Source organism: Nothobranchius furzeri, chromosome 11 (genome assembly GCF_043380555.1).
Source record: "Nothobranchius furzeri strain GRZ-AD chromosome 11, NfurGRZ-RIMD1, whole genome shotgun sequence".
NCBI lineage: Eukaryota > Metazoa > Chordata > Actinopteri > Cyprinodontiformes > Nothobranchiidae > Nothobranchius > Nothobranchius furzeri.
The window spans coordinates 24127254-24146160 of record NC_091751.1 but is presented as its reverse complement, the minus strand read 5'-3'; the positions used below and the strand labels follow the sequence as shown (position 1 = coordinate 24146160).

The 18907-nt window shown below is 43.9% G+C and overlaps 1 protein-coding gene across 1 annotated transcript; it reads left to right on the top strand.

Moving 5' to 3' along the window:
* Window positions 1-414: 414 nt before the first annotated feature.
* glcci1a (glucocorticoid induced 1a) lies at window positions 415-14736 on the top strand. The gene is made up of 7 exons (XM_015942655.3): window positions 415-1436; window positions 5997-6095; window positions 8322-8388; window positions 9219-9370; window positions 9453-9663; window positions 9858-9978; window positions 11258-14736. Exons 4-7 carry the CDS (start codon window positions 9227-9229, stop codon window positions 11556-11558), a joined length of 777 nt encoding a protein of 258 aa, XP_015798141.1. The 5' UTR covers window positions 415-1436; window positions 5997-6095; window positions 8322-8388; window positions 9219-9226; the 3' UTR covers window positions 11559-14736.
* Window positions 14737-18907: the final 4171 nt, after the last annotated feature.

The following is an 18907-nucleotide window of genomic DNA, read 5'->3' as shown; positions in this document are numbered from 1 at the left end:
CCTCCACCTGGAGGGGAGCCCCGCATGACGTACACGCCAACATCCCTACCGGTGTGGGAGACGCCAGCTACTCCACAGGAACTGAGCGAGGACTTCGAGAAAAACTGAAGAACGCGATTCAGTCCTGGAGTTGTAAAACTACGCACGTGCGTGTGTGTCGGCTAGGTAATCTGAGCGTGCCACCACCACGGTCAGAACGTCCAGCCCCACTCACCGGTAACGTTGTAAAACAACACACGTGCGTGTGTGTCGGCTAGGTAATCTGAGCGTGCCACCACCACGGTCAGAACGTCCAGCCCCACTTACCTGTAGCGCTCGCCGGCCGCACCCACCTCCCCTTTCCACAGGGGAAAACCTGCGACCGCCAGCGAGCCCTATCCGAGCCGGCAGCGGCGGTCCGAACGGCGCCGGCCGGCCGCACCACCCGCACTCGGTAACGAATAGCAGATAAATAACAGCGTCAATCCACCGCCCCAGAGGGCTCCTTCGAGCGCTCCGACCACACGGTCCCGGGCAGGAAGACGCCAAGTAAAAACAGTACTCACCTCTCAAGACCGATAAGATCCGAATCACGGACTTACGGAGCGATTGACCAGCGAAGCACGCCAGGTCAACAGCGAGAAGATCAAAGAGACCCGAACGTAGCTATCGGCACGTAATTTATAGACTCGCGACCAGGTGCGCTACGTGTCACGTGCGTGACTTTGTTTACATTAGTACTCGACCTGCGCAGAGCGCGAGGAGATACATCCACTCTGTTTACTGCCACTGGCAGTCAGGAGGGAACGAAACAGAACAGAAGAGTGAGAAAAAATTCACCCCCCCTCAGAGTTGTCATGAGTATAAACTAGATAATTTAGACAAAAAACATGTTTTGGTTCCAGGCTGTAAACATGTTTATTTCTGCTGTGAAATTGGCATTTTTAACATGGGAGTCAAAGAGGATTTGCTCGCTTCTGGTACCAGCTCCCAGCGGATGAGGGTGGAACTGCAATTTTTCTTACTTCCGGGATGGGACCATTTTTGGAGCCGCATTGTGGGGGCTTGGGAGCAGCAGAGAGGTTCACACAGAAGAGAAAGACATCAGACAATGGGACACAATGAGCTGTGGATCGTTTAAATACCTGTTTTCTTCCCATGCTGTCACTGCTCATAAACAGCTGACCGGAGCAGGCTGCTCGTGTCAGCATCCACAGCAGCAGCAGCTTCCCTCCTGCATCCCTCTCAGCTCTTAGCATCACTATCACGGTGCCACGGTACCGGATCAGCCTGTAGCACTTCCTCCTCCGCCTCTGTAGCCGGGACCGACTACGTCCCGTTGCTCCAGTCCCGCCAACCTGAGTTGAAGTGACTCGGACGGCAGGCTGGTCCCCGGGTGGAAGCTCTCACCGCCGGATAGCAGGAGCTTACCAGACACCTCCTAGAGTCCCGCAAAGGTATCTGATGTCTTCTGTGTCAACACGTTTAATCATAAAAACACTCATTATTGTTCAGACTTTGGTGCTATGCTAAGTGTTCGCTTTCTGACCCCTACGCTAAACTAGCTTAAGAACACGGTTATTTTAAAGCGTTTAGCAATAAATGACAATCTTTTGCATACTACAAAATGGAAATAAACACATTTCTCAAATATATGGATTGTTTTCGTTGTTTCGTCGTGTGTTTAGTACACAACCTGCTAACATATTGTGGTAAAATTAGAACTTAACCGGAATGTTATGCTGTTTGTTACCAGGCGCCACGTTTGTGTTTTGGTAAGTCAAGCTAATCAAAACGTTAAGCGAAGCAAGTCACATTTTCACGATTACATTTACATATTTACATTTACAGAAACTACTTTTGAGCCGAATTGTTAAGTGGGCTCTCGTTGTTTGATTAAACGTTGAGTCGTTGTTTGAAAGTGAATATAAATGTTTTATTGGCATTAGAAACCTAAAGAAGTCAGTTTGCTCGGCCGGAGCGTTGTGGTGCAGATAGCGCTAAGCTAAGCTAGGTGGCTAGCCGTCTAATTAGGTCAAAAACACTGGTGATCTGATGCTTGATGCTAAAAACATCGTGGCTACGCATCAGTAGCTGACGGCTTTTCTGTTCTCGAGCTTTTACTACATTCATATTATCCCTCATATTTTGGCAAACCACTGTCTAATTATTGTGTTTGTTACTATTTAGATGTAATACCGAGTATTTGGGCTACATACGGCTGTAAACGCGACGATGATGATGATGACGGTCATATTGATGGAGTTTGATGCTCGTATAGTCATGAGGCAGCTGCTGATGAAGAAGCTCAATCATGACAAATAAAAACGATCCCAAACCTGCTGTAAACATTGAATTAATGACATCCATGTTCAGAGTTTTTATTTTAAATATGTTAGCCAAATAAAACCAGAATACAGAAAATCAGGTCATCAAGCTTGTGGGATTGGTGGAACATTTGGGCCTAGCAGGGTCTGAAACATAAACAGCCTCTAGTGCACGCAGGCCACACACACACACACACACACACACACACACACACACACACGCACATCTTGCCACATGAACCGTTTTGCAAACCAACAAGCAGCACTCATGTTGCTGTATGTTAATGAAACTTTCTCTGATGGGAGATAGGTTTTATTCACCTGACTTTGCATATTTTCTATTTCATTCTAACAGCAGACTTGTGCCCAGGGTGCCTGAGTGTGCACGTTCCACCTGTCTCTGTTTGGTAGTCACCAGGGTGACACTTACCCACTAAAATCTTTTTTTTTTTCATAAAAAATACAAACAAACCTATCGACCCAGGGTTATGTACCTGATGATGTACAGAGTTGAGAAAAAGAGCTGTACAGAGAGAGAAACATCTTATGAGATAATCCACTATCAGAATGTGTTTCTCTGACCAGTGTAGGTACTGGTCAGAGCAGATCAATTCAGGTGCAAACACAACACAGGGTCAGGTGACTGAAATGGAAAGACTCATGTCGGCAGTCCTACGATTGTCATTCATGAGTCCAAATGCAGAGGGGATGAAACGGTTCTTGTGGTGAGAGGTTCTGGTTCGAATAGATCGGAGCCTCCTGCCAGAAAAGACTGTGTCCCGGACGACACGGGCCATCTGTGATTCGACCTGTAAGCCCCAATGTCCTGGAGGTGTGCAGGCCCTGCATGGAGGGGAGTTTTCAGACAATGCACACAACATACAGTACAGGCCGACAGTTTGAACACACCTTCTCATTTAATGTGTTTTCTTTATTTTCGTGACCATGACCATTTACGAAGGAGCCAACAAGTGCTAAACACCTCTGGGAACTCCTTCAAGACGGTTGGAAAACCATTTCAGATGACTACCTCGAAGCTCATCAACTAAGCAGTAATCAGAGTACAGGGTGGCTATTTAGAGGAAAGTAGAAAACAAAACATGTTTCAGTTATTTCACCTTTTTTGGTTAGGTACATAACTCCACATGTGTTCATTCATAGTTTTGATGCCTTCAGTGAGAATCTCCCAATGTAGATGGTTATGAAAATAAAGACAACACATTGAGAAGGCGTGTCCAAACCTATGGCCTGTACTGTATATACCAAGTAGTCTTTCTATGGCCGCATACTTTGCAATTTCATATTAGATATTCTATTTCTTAACAGAATAAACTTAATTGTCTTAATCTGAGCGAGTCTATAATTAATTAAATGGGTAAACTAGTAGTAGCACATTCTATGATTAAAGAAAGTAACATGTTATTATCAGGAGAGGGAGAATGTTTAAGTGGTTAGCAGCAGTGTGCTAGCCGATGGCCCCCTCCACGAGGCTACCCCAGCTCAGCAGAACACCATTGTAGCTTCTTCTGGGGAGAAAAACAGTTGGAGTGAAAATAAAGTTAACAGCTGAAATAACACAAAATAATGCAATTAGAGAGTAGTGATAGAAGAGAGTAGTAGAGTGTGGAAAGTGGTCGGTGTGTCCTCCAGCAGTCTAAGCCTATAGCAGCATAACTACAGAGATAACTCTGGATAACCTAGCCTTTTAGATGAAGGCATGTTGAAGCAGGGCAAGGGAGAGTCGTCTTAACCGACTGTACACTCCACCTCCCTCTACTCCCCCACTTGTCCAGATCTAAGCTAACATCAGATTTTAACCATAGGCCCTATCAAATAAAAATGTTTAAAGCCTGGTCTTAAAAGTAGACAAGGACAAAGCTGGGAGCTGGTTCCACAAGAGAGGAGCCTGATGGCTAAAAGATCTGCTTCGCTTCCTTTTGTAGATACTCTAGGAACCACCAGTAAACCTGCAGTCTGAGAGTGAAGTGCTCTGTTAGGAACATATGTTTATGTTTGCTTGTTTATTTGGCAGACACTTTTATCCAAAGCAAAGCACAATTGTTAACCTATAGGCCATGTTGTGATCTGTGGGGGAAAATGGAGTACCCGGAGGAAACCCATGCATGCATGGGGAGAACATGCAACTCCACGCAAAAAAGCTGCAGCCGAGTTTTGAACCTGCAACCTTCTTACTGTGAGGCAATAGTGCTAACAACTGTGCCACCATGCATATGGAACAATCAGATCACTGATGTATGATGGAGCTTGATTATTAAGAGCTTTATATGTGAGAAGGAGGATCTCAAATCTATTCTGAATTTAACAGGTAGCCAATGTAGGGAAGCTAAGACAGGAGAGATATGATCTCTCTTTTTAATTCTAATCAGAACTCTAGCTGCAGCATTTTGGACAAGCTGAAGACTTTTAACTACATTCTGTGGACTTCCTGATGGTAATGAATTACAGTAATCCAGTCTTGATGTAATAAATGCATGAACTAGTTTTTCAGCATCACTCCTGGAAAAGATGCATCTAATCTAAGCAATATTCTGGAGGTGAAAGAAGGAAATCCTACAAACCTGTTTAACATGGGATTTAAATTATGTGCCATGGTCAAAGATAACACCGACGTTCTTTACTTTGTTACTGGAAGCTAACTTAAAGCATTCAGATCAGGGTGCCAAGTGACAGTCAGAGCACTGGATCGTTCATCAGGATCTGTATTTTTTTTTAATACCAATAATCACCAACAGGTTTTGTGTTGAAATCCTAAAGATTTTCTAACAGCAGGTTAGAGGTTCTATATCAAGCAATTTTACACATTTCAGAGCGACAACGGAGACATAATTTGTTCTGAAACACAATTTGTTTGCTTGAGACAGTTTTTCAACCTGGAATAAGATGTTTGGATTTGATGAAACCCCGCCTCCGCCTGTATAAGTTCTACCCATTTCAAAACCTAACCCTAAATCCCATGGCTCATGGGCCACAAAGAAGATGATGAAATGTAACCATTCAGCTATTTGGTTAGCATTTTGGTTTTACTCACGGTTCTGGTCTCTATAGGGTGGTTTGCAATAGCTGAGTGTAACAGCAGCAGATCAGCAGATATAGGCTCTGATAAAGGCCCTTTAAAGAAATGACACACAGGAGCTGATGGCCTCTACTTACTGCGTTTACAAACAGTTGCTGTGCACAAGTAAGCACTTTAGGACTAAAAGTTCTACATAAAACAAAACATTAAACACCAAAGTCATTAATAGAACTTCAGTCCAGTTCTGAAATGTGAGAAAGATGTGTTTGTTTACACACCAGAACCTGCTTGAGTTCCTGTTTCTTTAAGCCGGTCGCGTGAGTTTCACTGCTCCATGGGTCTGGGCTTGTTTTGAAGCTGATCTCTGTGGTATAAACACAAACTAGGCATTTTTTTTTTTTGGGAAATTAGCTTCTCATTTTTCACTCACCATGACTTCTAGCCCCCTTGAGCACCAGCTACAGAAAAGGAGTGGACCCTGTGTTCAGAGTCCTGAAAGTTGGTTCTGTTGTTTGAATTTCTGTGTTAATAATGATACATTTAGATGGTGTTACTCAGAAAGTTGCTGCTCACTGGTCTGGTTTACCTGTGTTAAAAGGTGCTCTGATCTAACAGACTGAATCTACTCTCTTGTGGGCTCTTCATCTTCAACTCAGGGAACAGCGTGGACCCATTTCCTGTCTTGGGTCTCAGAACGGCGCTTGTAGGACTCAGACCGGAAACGGCACGTCTATCCTGAAGCCAACCACAAGCAGGTATCTGCTGCATTAATAATAAGGGTCTGTTTTAGGCACTTTCCATGAACATGCATATGACCAAAGAACCTCAGGAAAACCAATAGGGTCCACACACTCCTCCTAACCAGGGTAGAGACAGTCACCACCTTCAGATCTCTGGGCACCCACATCTCTGCAGACCACTCCTGGACTTGCGACATGAAGGCTGTGGTTAAGAAGGCCCAGCAGCAGCTACACTTCTTGCACATCCTCAGGAAGACCAATCCTGAGACGAAGCTGCTGCTGACCTTCTACCACTCCTCTGGAGAGCATGCTCACACTCTGTCTGGGTGTGAGGTATTCAGGTTCCACAGCAGAGGGTCCGGGTTAGTGATGAACACTGGAGCTGCCCACCCTGAAGTGCATCTCCACATTCTGCAGTCTTATAGAACCATGATTGGGACAATGTTACATTTAACTAGTACCAAGTTTTGTAACTTTTGTTTTGCGACAGGTAAATTAGTTATGTAGCTTGTAATTCTCATTTTGTAACATGCAACTTCGGTACGTAACATGAAACTTTTATGTAGTAACTTGCAGAAATAAGAAGTAGGGCTGCTCAATTAATCGAATTTTAATCACGATTACGATCTGAGTTTTGAACGATTATGAAAACAAAACAAGCCGATTATTTGCTCCTCCCACTTGCGCTGCCCTGAGTTGCAAATGAAGCGCTCCTCCCACAGTGTTGCCAACTTAGCGACTTTGATGCTATTTCTAACAGCTTTTCAGACCCCCTTCTTGACTTTTTAAATCTTAAAAGTACCTAGCGAACACCTCAGAAACATCTCTGGTAACCCTTAGCTACATTCTGGATAACTGTCGTTGACGTTTCCTGCAGGTTAGCTAAACACTCCGCCTGCGCTCCGGACCGTTCTTCAGGACATTAGGAAAGGGAATGATGCAGTGATGTGTTGGTTGCTAAAGAAACAGCTCTCAGAGTCGGCTCCCTGTTGGAGTAACCAGAGTGAGTGACACACACACCGCACCTGCGGGCTCCTGAGCCACTAAAAACGGCTAAATGTGCGCGTGCGGCGCGCTAAACACACGTGCAGCTTGCCCCGGATTACTGAGATCGGGTTGGGGGGTGCAGCTGTGGTTGGGACAATTATTACATTAACTGATGGACTTGTAAATAAATAGTTTATAAATAAGGTAGAAATAAGTTCCTCACGCTGATAAATAATAACTAATCTCTCTGAGGACACGGTGCTAGTGTACTCTCCTACAGCACCTTGACACGACTCAATAAATGTTATGCAACATTTTGTGAACATCAATTTATTTGCATTTATTTGTTATAAATGCCACTGTATAATTCTTGCTGTCAGTATTTGCAAGATATTGGTATTTGGGTCTGTACTGGTTAGACTTACATGAGTTAAACCAAGGACTATAGCCCTTGGGTCATAGACTGAGCTATAAGTATATTGGTCTTTTTATCCTGGGAATCAGGAGTTATTTTAGTGATCATCTTGTTTCTTATTTATTTTTGTCCTGATTGTGCCCTGAGCAATTTTATGACTGAATAAAAACAAATAAAATCAACGTAAATTGAAAAATCGTCCTAAATAATCGTGATCTCAATTTCAGTCACCATAATCGTGATTATTATTTTTGCCATAATCGAGCAGCCCTAATAAGAAGTACAAAACATTTTGTCCTATCTTGCTTCCAACAGGAATCGCCTTGGACAGGAATCCAAGACTCATGATTGGAGTTTTGTAACTCTAGACTGAGATGTGTGTTTCGACAGTTGTGCTTTGAAACTTGTACATTGATTGTTTTCTGCAAGTTACTAAATGGAAGTTTCATGTTAAATGTCAAAAGTTACGTGTTACAAAACGAGAAGTACAACTTACAAAATGGAAGTTACGGTTACAAAGCTTGGTACAAGTTGCATGTAATATTGTCCGAATCCCCATTCCACCCAGTCTCAGGAGAACAAAAGCCATCAACGGTGACCCCTCACACACCCCTGTTCCACCGGCTGCCCCAATTTATGTGCTAGTATCATATTTGACCACATTTTCCTGCCTCCTTGTCTTATAACAACGTCTACGGTGCATGGTGGCTCGGTGGGAGCACCCTCGGTTCTGATGTGTCTTCGGATAAAACACCAATAAAGGGCTGTTGTGTTATTCTATCCTAACTTTAAAATGAATGAAATCCTAAAGTCCAGTGTCGCTGCTTTTTGCCTTTTAGACTGAAAACAGACGAGTCACAGATTCTTCTTTCCCCTGCTTGCACAGAGAGGTCTCTGTGCAGTAAGGTCAGTAAACTGCTCACACTTAGATTCATCACAGCAGGAAATAAACAGCTGTAATAAAGTTTTAGTGTCCACCTTTTGTTTGATTTAGGGGTGTAAAGCGCTGGAGTGTCATCTAGGAACATCTGTACCAAGTATAAGTCAAAGGTTCAGGGCTGAATTGAAAGAAAGGGAGGACAAATGCAGATGTTTGAAAGAAGAAATAAAAAATCCAAGTAGTGCCAGTGGTCATTGAAACTGGGAGAGGGACTCCAAAAGACCCCAAGAAGAAACTCGGAGCTTAGTTCTAGGAACAGCTAAGACACTGAGAAGAACTGTTCATCTCCGAGGACTTAATTAGAGGACAACGACTCGGAGTAAATCCTGCAAACACCCATGACCTATATCACAGCTGTTCACTTCCAGTCTTCCTGGTCAATGAAGGACCCATCTTCTGTACTTACACCGGCTTGCATGGACCAGAAGAGAATCAAAGATGAAGGGCAGCCTCAACTCTCACCTGAATCAAGCCTTACGAACTGTTGAAATGTTTACCCGTGTTGCAAAGCAGCATGTGTGGAGATATGAGCACAAATAGCCGATCCCAACAGTCAGCATGGCGGTGGAGGTTTGATGGTTTGGGCTGGTTCTGCAGCTACAGGACTCAGAGTTAACTATGAGCTTCTCTGGTACTCAAGAGTCAGACATGGCAGCTGGAGCTCAGACCGAACCAGTCATGAAACAAAACCACGTTCCTGATCGCAGCAGCAGATCTACTGAATGCTTAATGACTTATAAACAGGATCTGGCAACGTAAAATTGTATGATGTATGACTGTGTGTGTGTGTGTGTAGTGGTTTCCATGTCGAAGTCGGCCCAGATGCCGCTGTCCAACATCACTGTGCCAAAGCCCTCCATCTCCAGGGTTCCCAGCAGCATGGAGGGCATCAACCATGAGCTGGAGAAAGTCTTCATCAAAGACAACAGTGAAAAGGAGGAGCTGAAGGTGGGTCACCTGACCTCTTCTTCCAGCTCCGAGTAATGTGCTGTTGCCTCATGTCCTTGTCTGCTTCTCTGCTGTTCTGTAGTCCTTGGAGGTTCCTGATGGGCGTCGGGCACCCTTCCCTCCCCAGCAGCGCAGCAGCAGTTCCCGTGGCATGGACACCCAGACTCCATCGGCCCCTGGGAGGTCCAGCAGCTGCTCCAGCCTGTCACCATGTCCCTCCCCAGCCTGTCCTCAAGGATCTCATGATGGCAGTCCGTACTCCACAGAGGATCTCCAGTATGATAGAGATAAAGGTAAAAGGGAGCATTAGAAACGTGAGAAACCTGTGAGGTGAATGGATGATTTTGTGCCTACTAACCCAGAATTAAGGAAAGTAACTAAGTTTACTTGAGTAGATTTAGCTCTGCTTGTCCTTTAACTTGAGCTTTTTGCGTGTCAACAAGATGTCTCAGTCTTCTTTTACACCTAGACTCTTGTTTGTGTTCAGACAGTGAAAGCAGCTCCCCGCTCCCCAAGTTTGCCTCCTCGCCCAAACCCAACAACAGCTACATGTTCAAGCGCGAGCCGCCAGAAGGCTGTGAGAAGATCAAAGCCTTCGAGGAGATGAGGTAAAGCCTGCCAGGTGCTCTGCTGCATCTGGGCTAGGTTTGGGCGATTGGACGAATTATTCGACCATCTACGATAGGCTGAGACTTTCAGTCGTGGTTTTTACAAGTGATTTGTTTATTGAGTTATTTGCCCTCAAAATGTACGACTTCCTCACAGAGCAAAGCTCACGAGTCATGTTCTCCCGCTACACAACCCGGTGCTCACACTGTACTTCCGGTAGCAACACGTCCAACCTTCAAGTCCAAAAACCCAGAGGACTCAGAGGCTGTTGTGTTGTTATTGATGTCTGTTGTCCTGCAGGCTTGCCGTAGGAGGACATGCAGGGGTTTACGGGGGTTGGTGGAGAAAGACGAAAGAAAGAAAAACAAACAATCTTTTGGGATTCATTTAATTTGACATAAACGAGATAATCCTTGTCATAATGTGTGGAGAAAAGTGTAAAAATAAAAAATGCTCAGTGGGTGGTTCTGGTACTGTTGGGTTGGGCGCTGCTTCAGCAGAGCGATACGCTCAAGTGGAATGAGCAAAATATCAAACGTGTGATCGCACAGTTGCTGATGTTGCTGGTTTTGTTGAGTGTTTATTTACCATTATTTAAAATTAAAGTGATGGGGAAATAGATCATGTGACCTCTGGCTGTGTCCAAACGCAGCAGCGATTCATTCTGTTTCCTACCGAAACTCATAAACCACTCATGGGATGTAGCGATGGAGGGGGCGTGGGCAGTAGCCTCGTCCTCCGCTGCCCGCAGATAAACGGAAGCGACGCCACCAACATCGGCGATAGCTATGATGTCGGTGGCAGTAGACGTCCAAACATGTCAGCTGATGTAAAACTAGGTCCTCTTATTCTGCATAATGAAGAACCACAAAGAAAAAAAGAATTTTAACAGAATAGAATGCACGTAGCAAAGATGTTCATAAAAAAACAAACATTTTGTTTAAATAAAATGCCACAGTGGCCGAGGCTGCTGGGAAACCAAGATGAGCCGTAGCCGTGTTTAATATGGGCCATTTTTACGTCACTATACCAAAAAACAAACAAAACTAAACAATAAGTAAGAAAACTAAATTACTAAAGTGAACATGTGCTCTGTTTCCAAAAAAAAATAAAAAATACACGTGTGTTTGCTAATCAGTCCGTGCGTGATTAGATTGCTCTAGAAGTCGCACGTGTGAATGTATCTTCCTTCGTCGTTTATTATATTCGCAGTTGGAGGTTGCCCAACACTAGTCTGGACCATTCCGTCTTCAGACCTGTCCACTTTTCTCTCCTCAGCTCCAGGCAGTCTGCATCAGCATCCGTCCCTCTCTTCTCCTGCCCCGACAAAAACAAGGTCAACTTCATCCCAACCGGTTCCGCGTTCTGCCCCGTCAAGCTCCCCGGCTCTCTGCACCTCACCCCAGCTTCAGAACCAGAGGAGGACGGGGAGAACACAGAGGCCGCGCCTGGGGCCGACTCCATCGATAGCGTCCCCACTCAGGTCTCCACGAGCACCAGCACAGACGACCCACCAGAGGAGACCAGCTTGTCCTCAGAGACTGCAGAGCTCCAGACAGAAAACCCAGCCATCAGCTAGACCTGAGCGGAGCTGGCCTCTGGTCTCGGGGACCACCACACATGACTGTCCCACCAACCAACAGGGAGGCCACTCTCTGTCTGTCCTGACCCCTTCCACCGAACCCCCTCTCCTGTCAATCACTGCATGACAGTCCCCTCATACCCACTGGCACAGACTCGCCCCGATGGTCCGTCCCACGTCCTGTACGAGGTGTCTGCCGGTCCATCGGTCGGAGGCAGGTGGGGGAGGGGCAGGCATTTTAAACTGGTAGTCTATTTCTGATTAAATTATACGTTGTGTTCTGTTTCAGCATTCACAGTATAAATAAGCTCTAAACACACACACACACACACACACACCACACACACTTGTATAGCTCCATCAGAGGAGAGAAGAAGGTTGTTGGAAGAATCCAAATGAGCAGAAGCACTATTCAGGATCATGTTTACACTATCGGGTCAAAGGTGAAACTCCTTCTCAAAGGAAAAAAACTACATTTAGGTAAACAAAAACAGGCGTCTCTTTCCTGAATCCAACCCAGCTTCAGGTGTTTCACAATCAGAGTCTTTACTCAGGTAATCTGGAATGTGTATCCATACAAATCTCTTAGAACGGATTCATCCTCACTCCCAGAAAAACCGGTTTTCTGTTCCAGAGTCCAGCGAGGTCAGAGGTCGGATCAGAACCCCGCGTGGTCCGGTGGTCCTGACCACACACACTGTGACTGATTAAGTGTGTGTGCTGATGAAAGTTTGGACTGATTGTTGGGCAAATTGATGTAATTTGGTTGTCCTGAGCCAGCTGATTGTAGACCAGAACCAAACGGGTCTGCAGAACCTTCACACGAAGAGGCGGTCAAACATTCTGTCCCATACAGAAGCAGACTGGAGGTAGAGTTGGACAAACCTTTCTTATTTGTGTTGAATCTACACAGTTTCCTGGCCAACACTAACGAGACCAGCGCCTTCCCCAAGTGTCTCAGAGGACAGCAGTGTCCACGTTTTAGATGTAAGACATGAAGTTTGACAGAGGAGTGACCGAAGCCATGCATGGTTAAATGAAAAGCCAGTGTTAAACCGTGGACATGAATCGGCCGGGAAACAAACTTTGCAGCATTTAGCCGCCGTTCTAGTGGACGGCTTCCTTCCCACTGGCTGTGAAGTGTTTTGGATGCATCCACTAAGGACGACTCGCTCATGTTTCAAGTCTTATTTTTTTAGGCGCTACAATTCAAGAACAGGTCAAGCTCCGTAGTTCAGATCAGGCCAGACAGGAATTCAAACACAAGAGGAGTGTAAACCATCCAGAAACTTTAAAAATAAAAGCCATGTGCAGATTTCCCGTTTCTTAACTAATCAAAACCATACGTTGCTTCCTGTGAAACCTCCACAGCCGAGGTAAACGGAACACAAAGTAAACCATCCATCTTTCTCCTCGCTCATCGTGTGAACTTCTGAAATCACGTCATGTTGCAATTCACCTTTGACTGTGACCTCACAGGACCAGCTGTGTGGAACGCTTTCACTCCTGTTTCTCGTGTAAAACTCTTCCCGTTGGAAGGGAACTCGCAGGTAAAACGCCTCATGCATCCGGTGGAAAGGAGGGGTTTGAGTTCACCTATAGTCCTACCCAGGTGGTCTCAGTCACACCTCCGGTCATGGAAGCTGAACGATGGTCTGGAATGTCGGAGACTTCCCCGACTTATTTCTCTATGACGACTCATGAGTCTAGAGCCGATTCCACTAAAGGAGTTCTGGAAAGTCTCTGGGTGGGAGAAGAGCGAACAGAAGATATGATTGCTCGCTCCTTTCGGCTACAAAATTGGGCCATTCAGGACTTTGCCCAGACGTCAGCATTTCGCCACTGCCTCGGTAGTGAGTGATGTCACTGATCAGCACCAAAAGACATCTACATAGATTAATAATATTAAATGTTTTATTCCGTCAAAGTTCACTGTAACTTCATTAAGCCAGCGACCTACCATGGTGTTCAACCTCTCCACCGTGTTGAGTTGTGTTACAGACCACTTCATGCTCACAGGTCGTTCCCCCACCCCCCACGACAACCGCACATGCTAGAACCGTTCTCAGGTGCAATGGAACGCCACCCAAACCATGTAGAGTTGAATCAACCCAAACCTGCTGATTAGGTACTGATGGAAATGCAGCATTATGTCCTATGCTCCTGTGTCACTGTAAATGCGTCCACGTACCAATTCAGTGGAATTCCTATTGAAAATGTACCGTTTTTTATTTTATTGTATTTCGAGTCCTTTTATGTTTTTTTTTTAATTCAGTTTCCACTTCTAACTTTAGAGAGCTGGTATCTGGTGTTGGACCTCAGTGGGAGGAGCCATAGCTTGAAACTTGTTCAGGGGAAGTCCATTCATAGAAGATGCACGTTTGTATGATCTTCATCTCCAGTCTGCATTCAGAGCAAAACTGAGACTTCTCCAGTGTCCCAGAACAAAGCCGATTCATTAAAAGCATTCCCCTAACAGCCAATCAGATGGTCCGTTCCTAAAGGCTCTGTTGGTTTGTTGATGTCTGGTTGTCAGCTGAAGGTCTGATGGATGCTTGGTTCTAGATACCGTAGCACCTTCATCTCTGTGATGCTCAGATTAAAGGATTTGGCCGACCCGCCTCCTTCTCGCTCCATCCATCTGTCCACGTGGAGCGGTACTGGCGCCCTGGTTCTGCTTCCAAGCAACAAAACCTCCTCAGCATCCTATATATTCAGTGCAAGAGTGAAACATAATCCACATTTATTTTTATATCTGATGTGCTTGTTTTGTTCATTCCTTTTGGTTTAAATGTGGCTTTTGAACACTTAATGCATTGTTGTGGTTTCTAAAGATGTTCCAGCACCTTATCATGATCTATAGCTTTCCCAGTGTCCCACGTATACCTGGCATTGGTAAACTAGGTGTGTGCAATAATATGAAAAAGGTGTTCTGATCCAGGATGTTGCCCGTTCTTTGACTGTGTCCCATCTTGCATTGCTTTGGTTTTGAGCGTGGAGGCTGGATCAGCAATTGGTTTGTCGCTAAAGCCGTGGACAACATCAGCTCCGAGCGACTGGGTCACATCGCTGGCAGGTCGAGAATGTTCAACAACTCACCACACAAGACTCCATGTGTAACCTGCAGTGTCAAAGTTCATGCACAAAGGCAATAAAATCTTGGTTGTGTTGTCCATTTTCTAGTCAGTGATTCATAGCAGTGAAGAACAGCTTGTTTAACCAATACAGTCTAAAAAACACCTTCTAGATCCGCACCAGGCCTTTCAACCAGATGCGTAAGCATACTGTAATGTCCGGGAAGCAGAGGTGTGACCAAGTCACTGCTTTGCAAGTTACAAGTCTTTCCAGTCAGTTTCAAGTCAATGATGTGGAAGTCCAAGTCAAGTCCATGTCTTTAACTTTGAATTTTCAAGACATATTCAAGTCATCTAGATGTCCAGCTTCAATTTAATGACGATGATAATAAATACATTCCAGAAATAAAGCTTTATTTATTTGCTCAAACAAGCAGAAAGTGCAACTGAAACTGATTATAAACAAAGTGCTGCTGCATTTAGCAGAACAAGATCAAGCCCAGAACCATGAATGATTTAGGATTTTTGTCCATGTCGTGTCACTTTTGTGCTAAAATATCAAATATGCTCAAGTCATCAAGTCAATAGATGTGAGTCGATTCAAGTTGCAAGTCATAGGCATTCAAGTCCGAGTCAAATCCTAAGTCTTTATAGATTTTATCAAGTCAAGTCAGAAGTCATTAAAATAATGACCCAAATCTGACTTGAGTCCAAGTCATGTGACTCAAGTCCACACCTCTGCTGGGAAGCGTACAGGTGCTGGTCTTAAATAGCCTAGTGAACTAGACCAAATTCTTGCTTTGCAAAGTTTGGTCTAGGCACGCTCCATTGGAACCTCAGCAGCTCCTACCAGGACTCTGGCTAGCCAATCACAGCTCTCTAGAGGGGTTTCAAACACATAAAGAGCTGTGATTGGTCCATAATGGTGGGCCAATCATAGTGCTCTATCTGCTTAGTGAACAAATCACAGAGCTTTATCCGCTTTGTGGGCGAACGGACAACGGTAGTGTTTGAATTTTCTTTTCTGCTTTATCCACTTTTACTTCAGTACGAGACACATTTCCTTTTAGCTCTCTGAGATCTTCTGAGACAAAGTTCGCTAATACTCTTCTCGATGTTAGCTCCTTGCTCTTCGATAGCCATCTTGAGCGTCGTAATAATGCTTTCTGCCGTGTCAGTTTCCATCACTCTTTTCTTACCAGAAGGTTTTGACGGGGAGGTAGTAGGAGTGATAAGAGCTCTCTTATTTGAGCCCAGGTTTTTTTCCATCACACACAGCTAGAAGTTTGCACCTTAGAATTTGTTTTGCTTCTTATAAAGAATTTTAAGACAGAGCGAGTTCTGTAACAGACCGTTCACAGCGCCGCCATCTTGGTCCTCGTTCTCGAAGCTGTCACGACCCAGATAACAAACTCCTTTTGGCTCTAGTTTGGCAAGCCAGTCTTGGCACTCTTTTGGATGGAAAGATGGGCCAAATATGGCCCAAATTAGGTACGCCAAAATAGAATTATGGATTGTCAAAAGGTTGCCATTAGTCTTCCAAAATAAATTGTGAAATTCCAAAGCACAACCATAACTATACCAAAAGAACCCCAAAACACCACAAAATGACCAAAGGATATCAAAGTGTAACCAAAAGTTTGCCAAAAGATTACCCAAAATAAAATGTGGCTTTCCAAAGCATAGCCATAACCATCCCAAAATCCCATAATAAAGCCAAATATGAACCATAACTTATCCATAATTAGCTATAAGTTTACCGAAAGATTGTATTTTATTCTGAACCTTATGCTAAATTTAATTTAACATTTTAATAGACTATAAAATGTCCTTGTACAGAAGATTCAGATTTTGTGCCTCAGTTAAATAGCCTTGTGAAATAGCCTAGGTTACTGTGTGTACGTGGTGCATGAACATAAAACCAAACAAGATTAAAATTTGAATATTTTATTTATTTATTTTTTTCAATTCACACGCGGAGGGGGGTGACGTCAGCCGGGAGGTCAGATGTTGTGAGGAATTGTGCTCCCCTGAAATATTCTGTCCCCCCGTGTCGGGAGATCGCACTTCTGGTTATTTTCACAACATTTGTGATAAACTTTTACGGGAAAATGATGTAATGTAATGTAATAATGTTATGCTTGTGATATTTGTGATATATTTCCTCCTAAAAACAATAAAAAGATATAGTAAAACATTCTTGTTCACTTTTGGTGTGTTCTTGCTGTGTTGAGTTTCAAATTCGATCTTTCAGTTCTTTTAAAACACAGAAAATGTTTATTTACCTGCAACGTTTTGTTTGCGGCTGCAAACGTCATCAGGCTGACGCCGATGGTGGCATCACTTCCTTCGTTTATCCTCGTGCAGCAGAGGACGTTGTTACAGAACGACCCAGCTTGACCCAGCTGGGAAAATATGACCTTTGTCACAAATTAGAGGCCATTCATGACGCTACACCAATGTGAAAACTCCATCATCTCTGTTCATGGTCCTGGGTCCACATCTCCTTTTTTCCACCCATCTTTTGTATTTTTGTTGTTCTGTGTTTATGATCTGTGTTCTGTCCCAGTCTGCTGATTTCTTTCTTCTTCTTGTGTCGCTGCTCTTGTGTGTTTTCGACTTCTTTCCTCCTCACACTCCTTTCTATGTTCTATTCGTGAGTTGAGTTGGCCTCTGGCTTCTCCTAAGTATGTTTTATTGCACAGTTTGCATGGGATTTCATTTATATGACCTAAAACTTTTGTCCTGCTGTCTTGTCTTTTGGTTGTACTAGTCTCTTTCAGTCATTTATGGTGTTGCCAGTGTGTTTATGTTGTGTTTTTTCATCATTATTTTATGGGCGTTTCACCAACATTGGCATGGCTCTGAGGAAGGCTATTAGCTGAAACTTGTCAACAAAAAAGGATAAAAACACATCTTTCTACCACCGTGTGCAGAAAAGACACGATGCAAATTTACACATTCTATGTTTTCCATATGTTGTGTACATACATACATACATATACATACATACATATATATATATATATATATATATATATATATATATATATATATACACACACACACACACACACACACACATATATATATATACATATTCCTCGTAGGTGGTTTGTTTAATTTAAGACTGAAAGAAAATTAAATGAATAGGAGGTAAAACTTGGGGGTAGGGACAAATAAGTAAATACTTCTGCCTACTCCTTTTCAAACAAATAATGAAATTATGTTTTGTAATGATACATGTGTGAAATGTTTGAAATAAAAATGAACTGAACTGAATCAGTAAGCTTGATGTTGAACAAAAATCATCTCACCTGAACACAAAGAGCTCTGTGACGCCAACCATCTCTGTTGAAAGGCTTCGTCTTGCAGAAAATTCTGTCACTTGGAAAAAAGTGCAGTACTAAAACTTTCATGTACTTTTAAGTAGACGCAGCACTTATGAAGAGCAGTAATCTGTAAGTGCAGCAGGTGGCAGTAGACACCCATCAGACGTGTGTCCGAGGCAGAATTCCCTCTGATGAAGCTGTGCTCACTTCCCTGTGACCTGTCCTGTTTGTGTCTCTTCCTGAGGAGTCCGATGTCCTACCTGTCAGTCCAGCATAAGGCACAGCTGCAGAACTCCACAGTAATCTGTGGCACTGTGAAAATTATATTTATTCATAAAACAAAAGCAGATTTTAAAGGGAAGGAGCATTCTTGGCCTGGTTTGAACAGCTAATCGGCTTTGTCACTAACTCTATTCTCTGTGCTAATCTCAACCTCCCAGCACACCCTAACTGGGCACACAGAACAAAGGTGCGGCTCTTTTTAAATGAAATTACAGTGAAAAAGCCTCTTGTAATCCTCTGTTTTCAGCCTTCTTAGCAACGCTGCTGTTTCTTCGCTCAAACGCAGCTCAGTGCTAAAATCCTAATCCTAATTTTTCAAAGAAAAAGATAATAGGACACCTCAGATGAGCGCTGATTGCTAGAATGTTTGAGAGTGACAAGTGGCTGTGTGAAGACACACAGTTCATCTTGCCACCACACAGGTTGGCTTGCCCTTCACTCTGAATTCACACTCTGATCAATCAAGGCTTGAAATTAGCAGCTTGTTAGCGCGTGTTGTCCTCAATCAGAGCCCTTTTGGACCCGCCGGCTGAGACGCTCCTCAGCTCTCCTTCATTCTCTGCTTTTATTCACATGTTGTTTTGAATAGTTTAGTGGAAATGTTGGTCCAGAATGTTCCGCATGTCAGGACTTAATGCTCTAGTTTGTTCAGTGGTGT